The sequence below is a fragment of the Sciurus carolinensis genome, chromosome 13 (assembly GCF_902686445.1).
Source record: "Sciurus carolinensis chromosome 13, mSciCar1.2, whole genome shotgun sequence".
NCBI lineage: Eukaryota > Metazoa > Chordata > Mammalia > Rodentia > Sciuridae > Sciurus > Sciurus carolinensis.
In genome coordinates, this window is record NC_062225.1 from 27,132,027 (window position 1) to 27,152,027 (window position 20,001).

The 20,001-nt window shown below is 38.0% G+C and overlaps 1 protein-coding gene and 2 pseudogenes across 1 annotated transcript; 1 reads left to right on the plus strand and 2 right to left on the minus strand.

The window, feature by feature from the left end:
* Positions 1-889: 889 nt before the first annotated feature.
* LOC124963623 (serine/threonine-protein kinase PLK4-like) lies at positions 890-3,738 on the minus strand (annotated as a pseudogene).
* Positions 3,739-6,102: 2,364 nt separating this feature from the next.
* LOC124962847 (ubiquitin-conjugating enzyme E2 W-like) lies at positions 6,103-9,200 on the minus strand (annotated as a pseudogene).
* On the plus strand, positions 9,191-14,876 carry Pole4 (DNA polymerase epsilon 4, accessory subunit). Its single transcript, XM_047522847.1, has 4 exons — positions 9,191-9,452; positions 9,962-10,046; positions 10,448-10,489; positions 14,559-14,876. The coding sequence occupies exons 1-4, from the start codon at positions 9,246-9,248 to the stop codon at positions 14,570-14,572; spliced, it is 348 nt and encodes a 115-aa protein (XP_047378803.1). The 5' UTR covers positions 9,191-9,245; the 3' UTR covers positions 14,573-14,876.
* Positions 14,877-20,001: the final 5,125 nt, after the last annotated feature.

The following is a 20,001-nucleotide window of genomic DNA, read 5'->3' on the forward strand; positions in this document are numbered from 1 at the left end:
CTTATTTAATGTGTTTTTAAAGTTATAAAAGATATTTATCTTTCTTTCATACTTTAAAATTTTCCCTCTATCAAATAAAGTAAGCATGCAAATGCTAAGTTAATTGCTCAAGGCAATGATTCTTAAGATTGAGGGAAGGACAGAATCCATTATAGGAATTATAGTGGCTTTTGGTAGGCACTTTTTTCTTTATAAAAGGATTTTAGTAAGAGAACAATTTCCTGCTCCCCTCCTCCTGGAAAAAGATCAAGTTAATCAGTAGTTTACAGCAATTATGTAAAATATGAAAATACATAATTTACAGCTACAATTTTATGTTAAAAACTATTAAAAACTAAGAATAATTCAAAGTTTTTTTTTAAATCTAGGTTAAACAGGGCACTGATAAAACTGATAGTGATCACTGTAAGAACTTACATATATCTAGTTAAAACAGAACAAACATGTTTTATGATTCTTTTAAAGTGGTAGTTGCTAACAAGCAGTATAAACAGTGTCCACCATTTGGTGGCTGGTCATGGGTTTAAAACTTTTTCAAGTTGTTTCTACGGCAGACATATTTTTGAAATCTACCCACCCCCGAGTTTAGCAATTAAACTTTTAGAGTGTAAAAGTATATGCCCTTAATTAACAACATGTATAAAGCTACAAAATGTCACCTACACAGAGATTAAAAAGAATTTAAAAAATATTATTTACCAATTATTGATTGGATAGTTTTACTGGGGTACATATTTCAGACCTTTCAACCAACTATCTTTTATTTTAAAGCCCAAAGTGATTAATAAATTCACTGCAGGATATTTCTTTCTTTCCTTCTTTTTTTTTTTTTTTTGAAAGCTAACCAAAAAGTTATTTATCAAATGCAGATTTCTGAAAGGAATTTCAATCAATGAAAACCAGGAGTTGCATCAGAAAACATCAACAGGATGGAAGAAAGACACTGCAATTTCTGTCTGCTGTACTCAGGTAATTTTTCATTTTCTCCATACCTAGTTGTCTGACCATTTGGCAACACATAACTGAAGGAAGATACTCCTGCCTGGACGACCAGCTGTGACCTATCATTAAACTGAACCCACACAGCTCCACTAGTTAACTGTGTAGCCCAACCAACATTTTTCACAAAAACAGATTTCAAAAGTTGTGCTGATGTAGGAAGACAGTCTTTTAAATTATGAGAAGAGATGTTTGTTGCTGAAGCTGTAGTGGTGTGACCAAGCCCTTCAGCTCTGACTACAGAAGGACTAACAATGGGTGCCTGTGGTGGAGTAGTAGCACTATTCGTGATCAATCTGCCCAAAGGTGGTGCATCTCTTATTGAGCAGTTTGGATCCACACAAGGAGGTGGTGATAGTGCCTTAGGTGAACCAGTATTACCAGGTTTTCTTCCTACAATTATTGGGAAAAAGGGAGCACTCCTACTTTTCTTTTCCTCTTCTGAAATTACAGATTCCAGTGCTAAACAAATACGATGACCCTCATTCTCATGGTCCATGTACATTTTTATTTCCTCTTTTAAGCTATGAACTTCACTTTCATCCTTTAAAATGTAAGATTTCCCAGTCTTTTCAATTACTTAAATGAAACCTTCTGTTTTGTGTATTTTTGCTCCATCATAAAACCAAACCTCAAAATCAGCACCAGGAGAATTCTCCATCAAAATACATTTAGCATATCTTGTAAAATAAGTGATTTTGGGAGATTTAGATCTTACAAGCTGTACAAATCTGGAAGCATACTGATATTTTCGCCAGTATTTTTCTGGTAAACTGTCAAAGCTGTACCTACTGATGTTGCCAATAGGTGAGGGTGGTTTATCAGCAAGAGGAAAGCCTCTTCCATCATTTGGATAATTTATAGTGATCATAGTACCATCACTAGATATTTGAAGAACTTCTTTCACATATTCTTGAGATGTATATTCCTTTAGAAGCTCCACACACACCTCCTCTGAATCAAGTATGCTCACCACAGCCTTTTTGGTTTTCTGTCTGATTGGTTTTAGCCTGTGAGCAGTCAAAGGAGATGTGATGCTTCCTAACGTGTGTTTCTGACATCCCAGTGTTGACTCCACACTTCTGGTCTTGCTTTGTTCAGAAAGAGGATCTACGCCAAAACCAGGTTCTTCTTGCATTATCTCAGGGTCACCGTGCGGTCCAGTCATATACTTCATGGTACGCAGCTGATTTACAGGAGTGGCATCATCCAGAGCATCAGAGTTCGTTCTGCCTCTCATATCCCTCCAAGCATTTCTTGACAGGTCCTTCTGCAAAACATTCATTTGCAGATTTCCAAACCACTGTTGTACCATTTCAATTTGAGGTGTCTGGTCTGAAAACGGAAAAGGACTTTTTCCTGGACAAAGATGATTTGAAAGTGCGTGGTTGTTATCAGGTCTTTCAAAAGATCCAGAACTATGAGATGTCTTTTCTTTAAAGAAATGAAAAATATTGACATTGCTGTTTGTAGGTGAGTATCGGTCTTCATTTTCTTCTCCTCCTAATCTTTTGGACTTTGAAAGTGTTTCTACTGAGTGACATCGTTCCATTGTATAAGTTTTTGCTCGAGACTGACTATTAGAAGTGCCAGATTTATCAGAGGAATGGCCTCTACAGAGGTATCGAGAATGTGGCCTTTCTTCTGCATCTTGAATCCCTCTTCCTCTTCCACTGTTACTGGTTTCATGTGCTTGATTTCCCCATTGAGTACAAAAACTGCTTCCATCTCCTGAAGAAAAGTCACTTGAATTTTTATGCTCTGGAAATACAGTCATTTTATTTGGAAGGGGTTGACCAATCAAGAGGTGTCTTCTGTCAAGTAAACTACCACTTATACTGGTACTGGAAGAAGCTGTAATTGCAGTAGAAATTGTGACATGTCCACTATCAATCGAGTCTTCTACAGTTCCTAAATCTCTACTTTTTGTTTAAGAATTTCAGGACATAAAAGGATGGTCCAGTACTGAAGACAGACTTAAACGATCTGCTGGATTTCTACAAAGTAACTGGTGAATAAGATCCTTGGCCTCTCTTGACAAAAAGTTGGCATTTCATAATCTGCCAATACGACTTTATTTAATGTGTTCTTGACTGTGTCAGTATCAAAAGGTGGTCTTCCAATAAGTAATGCATAAAACATGCAGCCCAAGGACCAAACATCAGATTCAAGCCCGTGTGCACTTCGAGTTGCAATTTCTGGTGAAATGTAATTAGGAGTTCCACCTAATGTATAGTGCTTTTCATGTGGCATTTTCAATCGAGTTGCCAGCCCAAAATCAGCAATCTTGATGCTCATATTACAAGTAAGTAAGAGGTTAGAAAGTGTGAGGTCCTGGTGTAATATGCCATGAGAATGCAGATACAACTTTCCTGTGATGATCTGGTGCATGAAGTGTCAAGCTTCATTTTCTGAGAAAGGTTTCATTCTGTTCTTTAGATATCTGTTCATTTCACCATTATGACACATTTCTAATACCAGGTACACGTAATTGTTATCTTCAAAATAGTTATATAGCTCCAAGATAGAGGAATGTTTCAATTGACAATGTATTTTCATCTCATTCTGGACTCGCTGTACCATTCCAGCTTTGTGCATGGCTTTTTTATCTATCATTTTGATTGCAACTTCCAAACCAGCGTGAATGGACTCAGCTCTGTAGACACTAGCAAATGATCCTTTACCGAGCAGATTTCCGACTTTAAAATCCTCGATCTTGTCGCCGATGCAGGTCGCCATATTCTGCGGCCTGGGCCGGCGCTCCCCGGGTCAGCCCCCTTCTCAAAGTCCCTTCGAGGTGCAGCTCCAGGCAGCCAGCCTGTCGAGGTGCCTGCCCATCAGGGTCTGCCTTCTAGGCCGCCGCTCCCAGCGACGATGCTAAAGCCACCGAAGGGATTCCTTGACACCTCCCGAGGCTTGGGCGGTGCCTCTGCACTCCCATTTTTCAGGATATTTCAAAAATATAAAAAATATAGTAAAAATAACATTGTAGTAGAAACAGATTTTGCATATGTGAAAAGGTAATTTATAAAATACATTAATCACTTTTTAAAAAGAGAACCTAGTTGTAGTATCACTAACTTACAAGGCACTGAGAATGGGATCTTTCAACAATTTTTTATTATAGAAAAACTTCATCTAGCTGTAAGCAAAGTCTTTTCAACAAGAAAACAAAACAAAATCCTCCAGGAAAATCTTTGTGGTTGTGTGAGACAAATAAGCAAATATATTATTTTACAGTGTACTTTTGCCTAAATTTTAAAATAAAAATGTCCACTCTCTTTTGTTAAAACATTAAACCTCTGTCAAAAATGTATTTCTTATTTTAGGATACAGGATCAAAGAACAAGATGATACTTGCAAGTAAAGAAATTTTACAAGAAAAAATCTTGACAAAAGTTTCACAATTAAAGTATTATAACATCCAAACTTGACTTAAAATGTAACAAAAGCAACAAGATTGCAAACAAAAATGTTTGTGGATTTTACAAACATAAATAAATGAAATAGTGTTTAGGCTGTAGGGCTCATGCTGATGACTAGCAGGAAGTAACAGAGTGTAATCTACTTGGAAACAAATCTTTAATGACAAACGCAAATGATGGGCTGCAGCAATTTATTCATCATTGCCATTTTTTAAACTTCCAAAATAAAGTCTTGATCAAACCACTCATACCCTATATTACTCATACCTTTACTTCAGAGATTGAGGAACTATGTACAACAAATGGATTCATTTTTACCATGGGATAACATCTTGTACCTCTCTGCCAAAGTTACTTGAAAACCTTCCATGTCAAAACAATTTGACAGCAGATATAAACGATTAAGTAAATATGCAAAGTTCTGTCATTACAGTCCTTTAAAGACGCATGTTAATTCATTGTTGTTAATCTTAGGATCACAGGGCATAGAATCCAAATCTAAACAGTTGGGGTGACTTTCAAAGTAACATTGGATCCCTCACTTTTAATCCCACCAAAGCTGATAAAAGTTCATTTCATAGGCCCTCTCATGCATTAATCATTGTGTGGCAGGAGTTAATGTAAACTTTCCCTGTTGCAACGTTTGTTGCTGTTATGGACTAGGCTATATGGGCAATGACCAAACAGACTCCATTTTACCCTGAGACTCCATGTCATGTAGGAAATGCTCCTCCCGTGGAAACACCTCGCCTCTGTACCCATCAATAGTTGCTTAGCATAGCATGTTAGGCAACACAAAATGGCAATTCTTATACGATGTATAATCGTTCTCTTTTTGGTTCCTATTTTTCTTGGACAATGTCAGAGAGTGATTGTCTCTAGATGTCAGTAACCATTCTTTAACTTGTACCCAACTAAGGTCATTTTGACCTACTTCCCCTTCTGCTTATGATTTTAGATCTCAGGATGTTAGTTTGTAGTTCTGAATCATAACAACAGCCAGTTATGATTAATGTACAGACATGCTTTACTTATGGTATAAAAACCCCTGCAACCCTATGCTAAGGGCTGTCCTCCCAATAGCCATTTTTGGGTGTTGTGAGATTCAGCTCACCGGCTAATAAAGACTCTCAAATTTGGACTTCTCAGTAGTGATGGTCTGTTCTAATGTTGTGCCCCACAATAATTGCCTGCAATGAAGGTCCCAAAATCACCAAGGAAGTCATCGTTATTGCATGATACATGAGAACGTGGAAATTTTCCAAGTTTAAAAAAATAAAAAAAAGGAATTATATTTGTCATTTCCTGACACCTGCATTAATAATGTATGACTAATAAAAGCATGTCAGTTGCATGGACTGAACCAGAGATCAACATGTGCCCAGAATGCACGTGAGTATAAATGCAGTAAAAGGAAGTAGTCTTCATTGCCTATAGATCATGTCCAGTCAAAGGTTAAAGTTCAAAGACTGAACGATGAAAGTACTCAAATTCTCAGTAGGATTATCTTCTGCTAGAAGGATGATAACAGTGGTATCAACAAGTGTCATCATGGTGCTGGGGATGTGGCTCTGGTAGAGTGCTTGCCTAGCATGTATGAGGCACTGGGTTCCATTCTCAGCACCACATAAAAATGAATAAGTAAAATAAAGGTATTGTGTCCATCCACAACTAAAAATTAAAAAAAAAAAGTATCATCATGATACCACCATCTTATTTTCTTTGGATTCTTGTTACATGTTTGTGCATAAAAAGAATCATTGGTGATCTTCTCTTTTCTTTGCAGCTGGAAAGCATGATAATAATGCTAAGAAAACTGGACTGAGAGTGCTGGGGATCAGTTTTCTGTTAAAATGGATAAACAGATATGACTATTGCTATAAATATGAGGATGAACAGGAATATTTTCACCAGTTAACCTGACCTGAGGAGAGTCAAAAGGATACTGATTACTAAACTTAAATAGAAGTTGAAAAATTTCTCCTTCATATAAGGTACCTGGTGCACCTTGCATGTCTACAGTCCACCGTGTAATTGAATTTTTTAAAAATATTTTTTAGTTGTTGATGGATCTTATTTTATTTATTTATATGTGGTGCTGAGAATGGAACCCAGTGCCTCACACATACTAGGCAAGTACTGTACCACTGAGCCACAACCCCAGCCCCTAATTGAATTTTTTTTTTTTTTTTTGGTGCTGGGAATCGAACCCAGGGCCTTGTGCTTGCAAGGCAAGCACTCTACCGACTCAGCTATCTCCCCAGCCCATCTAATTGAATTTTTAACACTAAAAATTTTAACACTCTTTTCACTTAAATTCATCCCAGAAGGTGGGTAATTTTGCAAATCAACAATTCTTTCTGTAGCCATGTCTGCATTGACGCTATGTTGATACCATCTCCCAGCAGTTTCAAATAAGTATTTGGACCTGCCTTTTTAAGAGATGTCAGTTCCAGGTGAGATACTGTTCATGACTCATTCATCCAGTTAGTATTTACTGAGCACCTACTAAGTGCCAGGTACTGTACCACAGTCTATAGACTCAATGAGCAAAATCAGATAGGTACACCTTCTTTATGGAGGTTTTGATTTGGAGGTGAAGGAGGAGGAGACAAACATTGATCTAATAATTACACATGGAAATGCAGGATTATAATTGTGATCAATACTAAGGAGGATAGTTAACCATAATATGAGAAATTTAACCTCACCTGGAAGGGTGGGTGGGAGAAAGCCTCCCCAAGGAGACAGGTTGAGATTCGGAGGAAAGTGAGAAAAACTTTCCTGACAGAATAGGATGTGTTCAGGTGCAGAGAGGATGGGGAAGTGGTATGAAATAGAGCTGAAGAATGGAAGGAGCCCAATTGTGGAAAATCTTATAGACTATACTGAGTTTATATAATTTCAAAGTTGGGATGAAAAGGTCAGAAACCACTGCCTAAGCAATTTCTTTAAACGCTGAATTAAAAGTAAACTTTTCTGTTGTAACTTTATTTTCGCCTTTTTTCTTAAATGTAAGCTGAAGAGGACTCAGATCTGAGGTTCTAGTAGAAGTTCTGGTTAAATGTCAGGTGACTCATATATCCCACTGAAGATTTTATTTCTGGGTGAAGACTATCATTCTGCTCTAGAGTAACCTCTCTGAGTGAAACCAGCAAAGTAAAGTTTATCACAAAATTCTGGAATTGAGTGATTTCAGATGTTATCTTGGCTTCATTTACATTTTCTGGGGGTGAATTATTAACCACTGTGCTTCAATTTCCTCAACTATAAAACAAAATTAAAATACTGTTAAGGCGCTATTTCAATATCCCAAATGAAAACTCTGGGTCCTTCCGAAGCAAAAGACAAAGGATTTATTCTGGCCAGGGCGAGGGAAGCAGAAAGCAAATAGTTGTCTCTGACACCCATCCAGGGGTCAACTGCTGCTTGAAAGCTTGAAAACCACAAGGAAAGGGGGAGAGAGGGTGGCAGTTACAACCACAGGTTACATAAACAAGTTTCTCAGAATTATCATGTTCAGAGGGGTAAACTTAGATTTTACAAGTTCAAGATATTGTGGTCAGGGTGCAAGTGGGGGCAGGTGGAGGCATTAGCTGCTATGCAAGTGGGCTCACAAAGAAAAGGGGTGCTGATTTTTACACAAGGTGAAATTGATTAACAAAATGGAGTTAACTCAACCTTTAAATCAGCCCATAACATTATTATCTCAATAGGATACCATGAACATTATATGTGATTTATGTAAATGTAAGGCACTTTGAACTACACACATAGTAAGTGCTCCAAAAAGTGATTTAATTCATAACAACGTAGAACTTTTATCGCAAATATTAATTGTTCCACTACGTTAGTAGATCTCAAAAGTGTGGTGTGGGAACCCACAGTGGGTGGAGAAGGGATTTCTTGGCCATCCTTTTCAGGGGTGAAGCCAAAAACTATTTTCTTAATACTGAGGTTATTTGCCTTTTTCTTCCTCTCTCAAGGAGAAGGAATGGAGTTCTCAGAGCTATGCAAAAATGGATAACTTTAATACATATAAACAGTCTTTTATTAGGCTGGACTTTAGAGACTTCCCACTAAATTTTTTATTTTCAAAGTTACTTGTCATAAAAATGTTATTTATGTTAATGCATAATGTACTAAAATATTTTGAAACTAATTCTAATACAATAAATATTGATATAACCTACAGGAACAAAAGTTCTTTGGACCAATAATTTTTTTGAGCACAATGCGACTCAATGATATGACGCAATCTCTGAACAAGCGTGGATGCCTTTGATTGCACCAACTTCATGCTTTCCAGCCTCCAGGCCTTTCTCTTGTGGTTTCCTCTGCCTTGTCTGCACTTCTTCCACTTCTGCCTGCCAAAAGTCCCATTCCTCCTTCAAGAATGCCTCAGACGATCTTTCCTTTAAGTTGGCCTAGGTTTGCACCCTCCTGGGCCATCCAGGGACATCATGGCCTCCAGGCTAGGTCTGGGTTCCTCCACACCAAGGTCGCTCCTCTCAGGACCAGCCCGGCACAGCTACCATGTTTCTCGGCTAAAAGGTAGGTGCCCGGGCGCTTCTAAGCCGGACGTGGTCGGAAGGTCACCGGGAACCACCACAGAGGGAAATCCAGCTGGTACGTGGGTGGCGAGGAAATGCACAAGGGCCAGCTTTACAACCTTGCCGGCCCGGTTTCCGAGTACGCCCCGCCGCGTAGGGGCGGAGCCACGCGTCCGAAGAGGGCGTGGCCCCGGCCCGCGCGGGAAAGGGGCTGGCGCCGCATGCGCGCTCACAGTCGGCGGCCGCGCGCAGCACGCTTAGGGCCGGGATGGCGGCCGCGGCTGCAAATGGGGCGCCCCGGGAGGAGGAGGGGCCCGGAGGGGAGGCAGTGGCCTCACAGGCCCAAGCTCCGGCGAGTGCCCCGGGGGCTCGTCTCTCGAGGCTGCCTTTGGCTCGAGTGAAGGCTTTGGTGAAGGCGGACCCCGACGTGACGCTAGCGGGACAGGAAGCCATCTTCATTCTGGCGCGAGCCGCGGTGCGGCGGGAGCGCGAGGGCACTAGGGGTGGCGGCGCGTGGTTCTTGGCGAGGGGTGTGGCCTTCCGGGGGCGGGGCTTTGGAGCGGCTTGGGCGGAATTTGGGGAGGAGGAAGAAGAGGGTCTGGGCGGGGCACGCTAAGCCCGGGAAGTGGAAGGGGTGCTTGGCCGGCTTCTGGGCTGTGTGTAGTCAGGAAGGCTGGAAAAGAGGGTCACACACCCACGTGGGTTGCATTGCTTTGTTAACCACCGGCCTCTTCACCAGGGCTCAGCTTTAATTTGCGTCTCTCCTGGCTCACACACAACTTGTAGGAATCTAGTAAAGGAGCGCGGTGGATTTACAAGGGAGAAGGGAGGTAGTGGAATGACCTTATTGAAGTCTAGGACCGTTTTAACTTTCAGAACCTCCCCACCTGCCTGAGCCCTTCACCCTTTTCTCTCAAAAACAGGAGCCGTTGCCTAAATGGGCTAGATCCCACTGATTTTTTACTTTACTCATTTGTTTGACAGGAACTGTTTGTGGAGACCATTGCAAAAGATGCCTACTGTTGTGCCCAACAAGGAAAGAGGAAAACCCTTCAGAGGAGAGATTTGGGTACAGTGTCTCTGTAGTATCTGGGAGTAGGCAGGGAGGGCTGGGCTAACCCTTGCACATGTGTGGGGTTTTCATACACTGTATCTCCCACTTCCTATTGCCAAACTCTTCTCTGATAACTTTCAGAGCAAAGAGAATAAATTCAGATGTAAAACAAGATTGTAGGAGGATTCCCTTTTTTCCTTTTATTGAACAGTGTTTGGACTTTTCTTTACTCTATTAGACAGCCAATATGTAAGATTTAGTGGTGGAACAGAAATGAATCTCAGGATAGCAAAGGACTTATTTTATAAATATCCTCTTTTGTATAAAGCCTTAACCCCTTCATTGTATGGATTGTGCAGTTTGGGGGCTGATGTCCAAATGACCATTGTCAGGTGTCCTTTTAACTTGTGTTTCAGATAATGCAATAGAAGCTGTGGATGAATTTGCTTTTCTGGAAGGTGAGCCCTTTATCAGTGGATACACATTTCCACCTATCTTTTTCATGCTAATAATGTGAGTTTAGATCTTATAACTAAATGTTTGGTTCTCCCTTATTTATATAGGGATAGTTCTTTCCCCTTACTTCCTAGTAGAACAGAAAAAACAAACTTGCTAACTCTAGTGAGAGTCAGTTTCCCTTGGGGAGTTAGAACTACTGGAAAACTGCTAACCATAAAGAAGGGAGAGGGAATATGAAAACATTTGGTTTTGTCAGATTTATTGAAAAGTTTTATACCCACTTGTGTTCTCCATGCCTAAATAGAAATCTTGCCCCCTCATAATGTTAAAGATCAGGAATAATTGCCAGCATTTAAAAGGTTATCTCTTTCCCTTTTCTTTAGTAGTCTGTGTAAAGTGATTATTTTGCTGCATTGAGATTCTGTATTTCCTGTAGCTATTTTTTCTTAGGAATTTTGGATTAACTTGTGTACTAACTAAATTTCGTCATCAAAATAGGAAATATTTGAAATATTGTATTTTAACTGCTCTTATTTCTTCTACTTAATTTCTAAATCTTACTCTTCAATACATATATTCTGATTGAATAGCTTTTCAAAATCCATGTGCCCTCAATTCATTCTCACCTTCACCCAAACAAGGTGTTCTCATCACCTCCTTTAAGCTTCATTACTTTCTGAAAGCTTTTCTTCATTTATTTCATTTCTTTTTATTTCTGTGTTCTGCATCTCCATATGACACTAGGCCTGTGGTATAGTCTGTTAAATGTCTTTGAAGATATATTTCCCAGACTAGCTTCAAGCCTAGATCACTTGAGTATTCTCTTAATTTGTAACTCTTTGTTCAGCTTCTCTTTTAACCTGTTTTTCTTAAAAATAATTTGTTAGTTGCCTGCCTTGCTATGTAATCCAGTGTGTAGGTGTATCGTGTGTGTGTGTGTGTGTGTGTGTGTGTGAAGAAAAAGTGTATTCTCTAGTTGTTGGGTGCAATGTCAAGTCTCATTGCATGGTTTATATTTACTGTCTTATTACTGAATTTCTTTTGTGAGCTTATTGTATCAATTACTTGAGAGTTATATGTTAATGTCTCCTCCTATGACTGATGAATATTTTTACTTATGTTTCTGGGTCTGCTTTTCATTATATATTTAAGACTCTGGAATTAGTATACAAATTTAAAATTATATATTGCTCGTGATTGGACCTTTAGTGTTTAAAAATTGACCATTGTTATTTCTAGTAGTACTTTTTGCCTTAAAGTCTATTTTGTCTAATATTATTAAAGTTTACCAGTTTTCTTTAGTATTTGTGTTTTTTCCCACCTTTTTGTTTTCACATTTCCATATCTTTGTAAATACTGTATAAATGGGGGTATTAAATTCAGACTGACAGTCTTTGCTTTTTACTGGAGCACTTAGTTCATTTATTTTTAATTAGTGATATCAGTGGACTTACATCTCCCATCTTATTTTTCTCTGCTTTTCATTTGTCCTATTTTATGCTGCTTTTTGTATTATTATTCCTTTTTTCCCCTTCCATGTGTTGGGAAGTTGTATATATCTATCCTTTTAGTGCTGTTCTATTGTTTACTGCATGCATCCTTAGTTTATCAAAGCCTTAAGTTAGAACCTTTCCCCTCATCCTTAACAAAGTGGAATCTTAGAATCCACTAATGCCATTTACAGCCCTCATCCCTCAACTTAACATGCTGTTATTGTCATGTGTCTATCAGCCCACATAAGACATTGTTATTGCTGTATGATACAGACACTGTATGAGTTTATTCACATATTTACTACAATTTATGTAGTTGTTTCTGTATTTCTTATCCTCCATTTGTAATCCTTTTCTTTTTCCTCCAAAGTAAATCCTTTAGAACTTCCTTTAGTATAGGTAACTGGTAGCTGACTGATTTTTCTTTTCTTTCTTTCTGTTAAGGGGGGAATGGAAATACAAAAAATTTTACTGCTAAATATAAAATTCTAGATAGAAGAAACCTGTTCTTATGCCATTTTTTGGCTTCCATTGTTTCTATTGAGAAATCACAGTCTGTCTTTTGAAGGTAATTTATCCTTTTTTAAGATTTTTTTCTTTGCCTTTGATTTTCTGAGATTTCACTTCGATGGATAGAAGTATGAATTTCTTTTTATGTAGTCCGTATGACTTCTTGAATCTGTGGATTGATGTCTTGTATATACTCTAGAAAATTCTCAGCCAGTTTCTCTAGATGTTGATTCTGCTTTGTTCTTTCTCCACTCTTTCTCTGGGATTTCCACTAAACATAAATAGAAACTCAACCCTAATTTTGCCTTTCTATGATATATGTTTTGTGTAAGTTTTTTTTTTTTGAATTTTCAGTTTGTTCTCTCTTCAGTTCTTTTTATCTCTTTTAAACCTCTTTATTGATTTTCTGTGGATAGCCTGACAAACTTGTCTTTCATTTAAGTGGTAAATGTAGTTGTTTTATTACCTAGATCCTATGTAATATCCCATCTAATATCCAAAGCCTTTTGAAATTATTTTTTTGTAGTCTGTCCAATCCAATATCTAGCCTTTTGAGTTTCTCTCTTCTGTCTGTTCTTTCTGTTGATACTGTCTTTATGTTGTGGTAATTGCACTGGAAAAAATTATTTGTTTGATAATTTGAGGTTTGTATGGTGATCTCTTTCTCCAAAGAAAAATTTTATTTACTTCAGCAATACACCTAGGAACATTTTCAGTGTAGTACCTCCTTAACTGAGATCTGTGACTGGAAGATTCTGCATCACAGTAGTGATGTCCTGGGCTGCAGTTCTGTGAGGAGTCTGATTTAATTTTGGTTACTGTGAGGGTATAACCTTTTGGATCTCTAGCTTAAAAAAGGGTGGGTTACCAGTGCTCCCCACTCAGGCAGACTCAGGGTTTAACTATTGATTGGTTTCCTGCTTTTTCTAGATTTTAGACTTGCCTTTTCTTGTTGTTTCTTTAATGTCTTAAAGATCCTCCCTCATTTATATTCATATATATGTATATGTATACATGTATTTATACACACACACACATACACAAACATACACGCATACACTGGTATACATATATACACATACACACATGTATAATTTTTAGCTTTATTAGTTGGTCTCGGCAAGAACTTGTCATTGTCAAAAACAGGCTGTTTATTTAGTGGGGATAGTTGTTGCCTGGTAGCTTTGCTTTAGGATGAGCAGGGTTGTGGTCAGTTGTTAACCTGGGGCTCCCAAAGGTCAGCATGCAGAATGATTTGTTGTAGGAACAGCATTGTCAGAGGTGCTCTAGGGTCTCCTGATGGTCCATCTGACTCTTAGAAGAGAGCCCTGTGATCCTCCCTCCTACCCAAGTTAGATGTAAATGTCTGTCTTCACTACATAGAGAGGGTTATGAGGGACACAGGGGCAACCTCTGGTCTCTGTCATTCCTGGTGACTGAGTCTAGAGCCTCCCATGGTTCTAGGCAGATGGGCTTCCTCTTCTGCTGCAGCCCCTTCTGTGTTCCTTCTGGGCTTAATTTTCCTTTGCTCTACTTATAAACTTGCTTCAGGAAGATTTTGATAATTCACTTTTTTTGGTGTTGGAATTTGTTAACTGCTGATAGGTTCCTATTCCTTGTTGCAGATTTATACCTTTTTTAAACCTTTTTTTTTTTTTCATTTGAATGTAATTTTGAATGGAATTACAAATGGGCATATAAATTTATGTTCTCAGTCCCCCATGATAAGCTGGAACTATCTAAAAAAGATTATAAATTCTTTGCTAAGAGAGCTTATCTCACTTTATTTTATATCACTTCTTATATGGCTTCCATGTATATTCATTAACACAACAATTTCTTAAACTTTACCTATCTAATTCTAATTCTCTAGATTGGTATGCTTAATTTCCAACTGCCTACCTCTTTAATGTCATATTTTTCCCTGGGGATATTTTGGATGATATTCCTCAAAATTAGAATTGCTGCTTGTATTAACACCCTTTCTATTTTAACTTTGCTCAGTTTATTACACTAATCCAGCCCTTAGGTACTTTGCTTTACATATCGCTCTTTGTATTTTTAGGTACTTTGGATTGATTGCTGAGCTGAGCAGTTTTTGAACCTTCACTGCATTCTTCAGCTTGCCTCTCTCTGCGGGCCTCAGCTTTGAAGAACAGTCTCTGCACATATGCACATCTTCCTGTTCCACCCTTACCTAAGCCGGGATAAGCAGAGATCTCACCTGATAACTTTTCTTTATAAGGTCTTCCACTACTTATGTCTGTCTTCCACTTCAGCCCTGGATGCAGCTGTTGCTGCTTGGGGCAGAGATGAAGAAATTGTTTTCATAGGTGGCTTAATGAATGATGAGGACCAGAATAAAGGTCTTTGATCAGCTTCATTCTCGTGTGTTTCATGATCTTGCCTTTGTTCTTGCCCTGTGGTTGGAAAGCCACCATGCCCTAGTATGGACCTTCCTGATCTTCCCTGCCGGCCATTCTAAACCACAGTCCTTTTGTTATTTTTGTTCAATTTTTCACTGTGTCATCATAATGTGGTTCCAGAATTTACAGAATACTACTTGTCTTTAGTGGTCTTAGATTGAAAACCAGTTAAAATTTTTTTATTGAGAAATAATTCACATACAGTTCACCAAAGTACATAATTCATTGATTTTTAGTATAGTCACAGATAATGTGCAACTATCACCAACGAATTTTTAAACATTTTCATATGAATGAGATAATATGAAGTCTTTTGTGCTTTTGTCTCTGGAATTTTTCATGTAGTTTTTTTTTTAAGATTTGTTCATGTGTCAGTACCTTTTGTAAAAAGTGTGGTGAAGTATATATAATATAAAATTTGCTGTTTTAACCATTTTTAAATGTATTTAACTCAGTGGCATTAAGTGTATTTATATTGTTGTGTGACCATCACCATCATCATTCTCCAGAATTGCTGACACTGGATGGGGAGAGATGGGAAACAATATGGTGAAGGTTTTATTTATTTATTTTTTTTTTGCAAATGTAGAACTTTCCCTTAGAAAGATGTTAACATAGTAGGTGTTTAAATTTTTTTTAATTGTGCAACTTGTATTCTAAAATTATGTTTCCAATTCTCAATAAAGGCTGAGATTTAAAAAAAAAAAGTAAACTGAAACTTGATATCCATTAGATACCCATTAAACAGTAACTGTTCTTTCCCTTCTCCCTCAACTGGCTGAATTATTTTTGTGAGAAAGTGTGAGTGACATAGGAAGAGAGCAGAGGACTAGAAAGCAGTAGTTGTAGTTAAGAAAAGCAGCAAGAAACCTTGGACAGCAGTTCTCGAGTATTTTTGTATTGTGGACTACTTTTAAGATACAAAGTCCAGGGCTGGGTGTGATGGTGCATGTCTGTAATCCCAGCAGCTCAAGAGGCTGAGGCAGGAGGATTGCAAGTTCAAAGCCAGCCTCAGCAATTTAGCAAGGTCCTGAGCAACTTGCAAGACCAAAATAAAATATAAAAAGGATGAGGATAATGGCTCAGGAGTTAAGTGCCCTTGGGTTCAATCCCTGGTACTTAAAAAAAGAAAAAAAAAAAAAAATACAAAGTCCACAAGATCTCCCTTAGAGTAATGTAACATTTTTAAAAATAAATTTCATTTCAGAAAAAGACAAGATTCCCAGAAAAGTTAGAGCATTAATGTGTACCCCATACCTAGTTCCCCCATTGCCAGCATCTTAAGATTACCAGGTACATTTGTCAAGGCTCAGAAATGACATTTATAGGTCACCATTAACTACATTCCTTTTTTGGATTTCACTAATTTTCCCATTCCAAGATCCAAACCAAGATACTAGATTGCGTTTACTTGTCTTGTCTCCTAGTCTCCTGGTTTTTGACAATGTCTCAGTCTTTTCTCATTTTTTTTTTTTTTTTTACTACTTTGATGTCCTTCAGTAATACTGGCCAAGTATCCTGTAGAATGTGCCCCTGCCTGGGTTTGTCTGCTTTTCTTATCATTGGTTAGCTCCATAATTTTGCATGTAATTTTGGATGTTTTACAGACTCTGTTGGCCCATCTGTATGCCTCCTATTTTTGTAAATGGGAATTTACAAAGGCATGTTAACCTTATTTTTTTTTCAAGATAAACTAAAATATAGGTTGCAGCCCGGTAGTGGGACATGAAATCAATATAGTGTTTTGCCACCAGCATTTTTTAATATAGCAAGGTGACTATCGTAATGTCAACATACTGTATTGAAAATGTAAAGTCAGAATGTTAGATGCTGCCAAAAAATAACTGAAATAATGCATTTTAAAATTAGCTAGATTTAACCATTTCACAATGTATATACACTTCAAAATACATACATAATTGAAAACAATGTTTTTTATTGTTCATTTAAAATTAACAGGGTGTTGAATTTAGTAAGGCTAAGTATTTTAATCTTTGTTGCATTTATATTTGTGTACTAGGTCCTTGTATAAAGTACATGTGGTAGGTAAAGTCTTGGCCCCCATTACCTTTATGCCCTCCTTCCCTGGTGCCATGCCTGTAATGTTACGTTATAGAGCAAAAAATATGTTGTAGATATAATTAAGATTATTAATCAGTTGATTTTAAAATGGATTATCCTGAATTGCTTGGGCAGGTTTAAAGCAATCATGTGATCCATTAAAAGCAGTTTTCTTCTGACTGAGAGTAGAAGAGGATGTCAGATCTAAAGCATGGAAAGGATGTGACTTGCTGTTGCTTTGCTGGCATTGAAGATGCAGGGGGCCGTGAGCCAAGAAATGTGAGCATCTTTAGAAGTTGAGAATAATGGCCAGCACAGAGACCACCTCATCCCCTCAACTGTACGGAACTGAATTCTGCCACGTACTTTAATGGTCTTGGAAATAGATTTTCCCCTAAAGACTTCAAATAATAAAGAGCCTAGGCCAGCTGACATGTTCACTTGTGCCTCATGAGACCCTGAACAGAGAATCTTGCAGCCTGTGCCAGTATTCTGACCTGCAGAATTGTGAGACAATAAATGAATGTTATGCAGCTATACTTGTGATTTATTATGGCAGCAACAGAAAACTAATGTGACATATTTTGTACTGTGAGGGTGAAAAACGGGGTCAGGAGGCTTCGATTCTCATCCTGCTACTCTAATTACTTCAGATAATCACCCTTTCTGAGATTTTTCTTATCAGTTGAATGAATTAGTTTGTTCCATATGACCTTTATTTTATGAACTTTTTTCCTCAGGAAAATTCACCCCTTTTAGTGTATAGCTCTGTGAGTTTTAATAAATGCATATAATTACCTTCACAAAGAACAACAAAAAATCCTCATGCCATTCCTTTGTATTCAGCTCCTCCCACCAACCCTAACCCTGGAAGCACTGGTCTACTTGTTGTCTCTAGGAGTTTTGGCTTCTCCAGGATGTCATTTCACAATGTACAATTGTGAATGTCATATAAATTGAATGTCATAAAAACTCAATCATACAACTTATATCCTTTTGAATCTGGCTAATTTAGCTTAATGCATTTGAGATTCATCCACTTGTGTGTTATCAGTAGTTTGCTCCTTTTTTTTTTTTTTTTTTTTTTTTTTTTTTTAGGGTAATGATGTTTATTATATTTTTCCCCTCCCCCCCACCCCTCCCACCCCTCCCACCCCTCCCCCACCCCTCCCACCCCTCTTTTCCCTCTACACAGTCCTTCTTTACTTCATTCTTACTGCTCTCCTTAGCCTAACTCTAAACCTAACCCTAAACCTAATGCTAGCCCCTCCCACCCCCCATTATATGTCCTCATCCGCTTATCAGCGAGATCATTTGTCCTTTAGTTTTTTGAGATTGGCTTATCTCACTTAGCATGATATTCTCCAATTTCGACCATTTGCCTATAAATGCCATAATTTTATCATTCTTCATTGCGGAGTAATATTCCATTGTATAAATATGCCACAGTTTCTTTATCCATTCATCAACTGAAGGGCATCTAGGTTGGTTCCACAATCTGGCTATGGTGAATTGAGCAGCAATGAACATTGATGTGGCTGTATCTCTGTAGTATGCTGATTTTAAGTCCTTTGGGTATAGGCCAAGGAGTGGGATAGCTGGGTCAAATGGTGTTTCCATTCCAAGCTTTCTGAGGAATCTCCACACTGCTTTCCAGAGTGGTTGCACTAATTTGCAACCCCACCAGCAATGTATGAGTGTTCCTTTTTCACCACATCCTCGCCAACACCTATTGTTGCTTGTATTCTTGATAATCGCCATTCTAATTGGGGTGAGATGAAATCTTAGGGTGGTTTTGATTTGCATTTCCCTTATTACTAGGGATGTTGAACATTTTTTCATATATCTGGTGATTACTTGTACATCTTCTTCTGTGAAGTGTCTGTTCATTTCCTTAGCCCATTTGTTGATTGGATTATTTGTATTCTTCGTGTAGAGTTTTTTGAGTTCTTTATAGATTCTGGAAATTAGCGCTCTATCTGAGGTATGGTTGGCAAAGATATTCTCCCACTCTGTAGGCTCTCTCTTCACATTTCTGATAGTTTCCTTTGCTGAGAGAAAGCTTTTTAGTTTGAATCTATCCCAGTTGTTGATTCTTGCTTTTATTTCTTGTGCTATGGGAGTCCTGTTAAGGAAATCTGATCCTGAGCCAACAAGTTGAAGATTTGGACCTACTTTTTCTTCTATAAGATGCAGGGTCTCTGGTCTGATTCCGAGGTCCTTGATCCATTTTGAGTTGAGTTTTGTGTAGGGTGAGAGATAGGGGTTTAGTTTCATTCTATTGCATATAGTTTTCCAGTTTTCCCAGCACCATTTGTTGAAGAGGCTATCTTTTCTCCATTGCATATTGTTGGAACCTTTGTCTAGTATGAGAAAATTGTATTTATTTGGGTTTGTGTCCATGTCCTCTATTCTGTACCATTGATCTACCTGTCTATTTTGGTACCAATACCATGCCGTTTTTGTTACTATTGCTTTGTAGTAGAGTTGAAGATCTGGTATTGCAATACCCCCTGCTTCGCTCTTGCTACTGAGGATTGCTTTAGCTATTCTAGGTTTTTTATTCTTCCAGATGAATTTCATAATTGCTTGCTCTATTTCTGTAAGGTACATCATTGGGATTTTAATTGGAATTGCATTGAATCTGTATAGAACTTTAGGTAGTATAGCCATTTTGACGATATTAATTCTGCCTATCCAGGAACATGGGAGATCTTTCCATCTTCTAAGGTTTTCTTGAATTTCTTTCTTTAGTGTTCTGTAGTTCTCATTGTAGAGGTCTTTCACCTCTTTTGTGAGATTGATTCCCAAGTATTTTATTTTTTTCGATGCTATTGTGAATGGAGTAGTTTTCCTAATTTCTCTTTCTGAAGATTCATCACTTATGTATAAAAATGCATTGGATTTATGAGCATTGATCTTGTAACCTGCTACTTTACTGAATTCACTTATGAGTTCTAAAAGTTTTCTGGTGGAATTTCCAGGTTCCTCTAAATATATAATCATGTCATCAGCGAACAG

Bases quoted from the DNA above. Each gene is read 5' to 3' on its own strand.
- Pole4 (XM_047522847.1), top strand. From the start codon at position 9,246: ATGGCGGCCGCGGCTGCAAATGGGGCGCCCCGGGAGGAGGAGGGGCCC. The intron at 9,453-9,961 runs GTGCGGCGGGAG...TTTGTTTGACAG, and splicing joins TCATTCTGGCGCGAGCCGCG to GAACTGTTTGTGGAGACCAT. The intron at 10,047-10,447 runs GTACAGTGTCTC...CTTGTGTTTCAG, and splicing joins CCTTCAGAGGAGAGATTTGG to ATAATGCAATAGAAGCTGTG.